The sequence below is a fragment of the Monodelphis domestica genome, chromosome 1 (assembly GCF_027887165.1).
Source record: "Monodelphis domestica isolate mMonDom1 chromosome 1, mMonDom1.pri, whole genome shotgun sequence".
In the NCBI taxonomy this organism is placed as follows: domain Eukaryota; kingdom Metazoa; phylum Chordata; class Mammalia; order Didelphimorphia; family Didelphidae; genus Monodelphis; species Monodelphis domestica.
Genome location: NC_077227.1, coordinates 305,193,279 through 305,196,209, shown reverse-complemented (window position 1 = coordinate 305,196,209; position 2,931 = coordinate 305,193,279). Strand labels below are relative to the sequence as shown.

At 38.8% G+C, this 2,931-nt stretch overlaps 1 gene segment (V, D, J or C); it reads left to right on the top strand.

The window, feature by feature from the left end:
- The first annotated feature begins 961 nt into the window (after positions 1-961).
- On the top strand, positions 962-2,423 carry LOC103094372 (immunoglobulin heavy variable 3-7-like). The segment is given in 2 exon segments: positions 962-1,187; positions 1,271-2,423. Coding segments are annotated over 2 exon segments (366 nt in total).
- The last annotated feature ends 508 nt before the right edge of the window (positions 2,424-2,931 follow it).

Sequence of the window (2,931 nt, the reverse complement as noted above, 5' to 3'; positions counted from 1 at the left end):
TTTCGTGTCAATTTAATTATATTCTCATGGAATTGTTACTTTTTCCTATAAACTGTGAAGCAGCAATGGAAAAATGCAAATACAAGTCGTGTCAGGAGAGGAAAAAAGCCATACACAATAGTTCAGCTCAGGTTATATATGACTCCACAGTCCGAATGGTTGAGAATAATGTATCTTTTTGTCAGTATCATAATGGACTTTATAACACCTCTTCTTCTTCCCCCTTCTCCCATATGGGATAACAACACTGCCCTCTCTCTTTTCTTGCTGAATAGAGAAGAAAACAAAAGTAGATGTGAGCAGAAAAAGGCACTTTTATTTGGTGAAGGCATAGTGAAATGCTCAGTAGGTGGCAGCAGATTTCAGAGGTCTGAGGAAGGACAGAGTTGCCTCTGAATGCTCAGGGAAACAAGGTCTTTCATAGATAATCCTAGAAGTCAGACATGCCCTATGATAGTATTGTCATTATGCATGATGGGTCTCTCTTAAAAAAAGATTATAATACCTAGGGATCCCATGGGAGTTTTAAATGGGTTCAAGTCTATTTCATGCTTCAATTCCTCTACCTGGAAGAGGATATGAGAAAATGTGATGGAGACTGTAGATAAATTACAAGTGGATTTCAATTTCAAGAATAAGCAGAAACATAGGAGCCAAGGTCAGACATATTAAGGAAAAAACCCGAAAGGATTCATTTAAAAATCAGTAATGAGAGACAGTTAGGCTGCTTTTCTAATTAGAAATAAGAGGCAGACTGACTAAGAAAATATTAGGAATAAACAAAAGTCTAATGAGCATTCTCTTGATACTGAGAAAAATTAGAGTAATGGAGGACAGACACTGTGCCCCATCATTATTTTTGAAATTCTTAGTGTCATAAAATATTCCCAAGGGTTTTGGAATCTGCTCTAGATGATCTTTTTTTTTTTTTTTTGATCTGAGAGGGAGAACTAACCTACATGGGGGTGGCAGCTGTTCATCCTGCTATTTAATAGAGGAAAACATGCAAATAGTGCCCCTCCCTCCAGGTATGAAAACCAGCACAAAACCTATGCATGCAGTATTAGGAGAGGAGCTTCAGTCTGGTGTGGCTTCCTTCTTCCATTTCCTTCCTCAGGACTAACTTTGTTGAGGCTCCACAATGAGATGTGGACTGAGTTGGATTTTTATTTTGTCCATTTTTCAAGGTAAGTTTTTTTGGAGATGGAGAGGCTGTGAAGTTTTATCTTGGTGTGACTTGTCTTTAAATGCAATCTCTTAATGTTTTCAGGTGTCCATTGTGATATTCAGCTGGTGGAGTCTGGGGGAGATGTGAGACAGCCTGGAGGATCCTTGAAACTCTCCTGCAAAGCTTCTGGATTCACCTTCAGCAACTATTGGATGAGCTGGGTCCGCCAGGCTCCAGGAAAGGGGCTGGAGTGGGTCTCAGAAATTAAGTATGATGGAAGTAGCACATACTATGCAGACTCTGTGAAAGGCCGATTCACCATCTCCAGGGACAATGGCAACAGCCTGCTGCACCTGCAGATGAATTCCCTGAAAGCTGAGGACACAGCCACATATTACTGTGCAAGACACACAGTGAGGTAGAGCAGTGAGAGAGCAGACATAAACTCCTCCTACCTGGAAGCCTTGAGAATACTGACAGAGAGGGAGCCTAACAACAAATGATGCTGAAGAGTTTACTTTCAGGGTCTGTGGTTTCTTCTCTCCCAGACAAAAACTGTCCCAGGGATTCTCCTTTGAGATTCTTCTTTCTATGGATTCCTAGGCACAGAAAGGACAAATGTTCTTACAATGCTTTACATATTGTATATGACTGATTTCTGTAAACTTTTAAAATATGAGGTAGAAAAGTAGTTATTTGAGAGAATAGAAATGATTGAACAGCTGCTATGTACATAACATTTTCACATGGATTATATATACAAATGTATTGAAATTTATAAATACTTGGCAGTAATGAAACTGTTTTTGGAGAAAAAATGAAACTCTCTCTACCTGGATCACTTATTTCCAGCCTCCCCTCCCCACTACATGATATATCCCTTTAGTCCCCTTCAAAGGAGGGTCACAAATGAGCCCTCCTAATACCCGGCTACAACTCTACACTGGTTACTTGTGAACTATTATAAAAACTGTCTGAATTCTTTCCTCAATGGTTGCCACAGTCCTATTCTGTAATTCTTATAATTCTTTCCTGATGCCAGTGATCCTGAATCCTGGCTATGACTATATAAATCTCATTCCTTGCCCCACATAACTCAGACCTTGTCTCTATTCCATTTACACCATTCAAGACTTATCCCTTCCACTATGCTTTCTGGACTGCCTGTTCCATAGTTAACAATTCTACTTTTCCCTTAAACATTTCTTTTCTTCTTTCAAACTTTTTCACTCTCTGAGACCTGGCTTACTCCTGATAAAACAACTTCTCAGACTTCCTTCCTTCCTTCCTTCCTTCCTTCCTTCCTTCCTTCCTTCCTTCCTTCCTTCCTTCCTTCCTTCCTTCCTTCCTTCCTTCCTTCCTTCCTTCCTTCCTTCCTTCCTTCCTTCCTTCTTCTTTCCAGAGGAAAATGGATAATCATTTAGTTAATGAGAATTCTTGTCTTTCAAGATTATTTTCACCATATTGCTATTGGAGGATAATCTATTCTAGTTCTGCTCACTTGCATCTATTTATACAAGTCATTGAAACTCTTTTTTCTTATCATTTTTTACCTCATAATTTGTTTGCCACTTACTTGCCTTTTCCAGGACTAATGACATTTTCTGTCAGACCTTCTAACTCACTGATCATGGTGTGGAAATGGAAATGCTTTGTTTTCCTGAATTTTCAACCTTGAGACTTTCTATCATTACTCAGCAAACATTTCTTTTGAAATTTATTCAATCCATCTTTATAACCAAATCAAGATAATGGTAACTTAT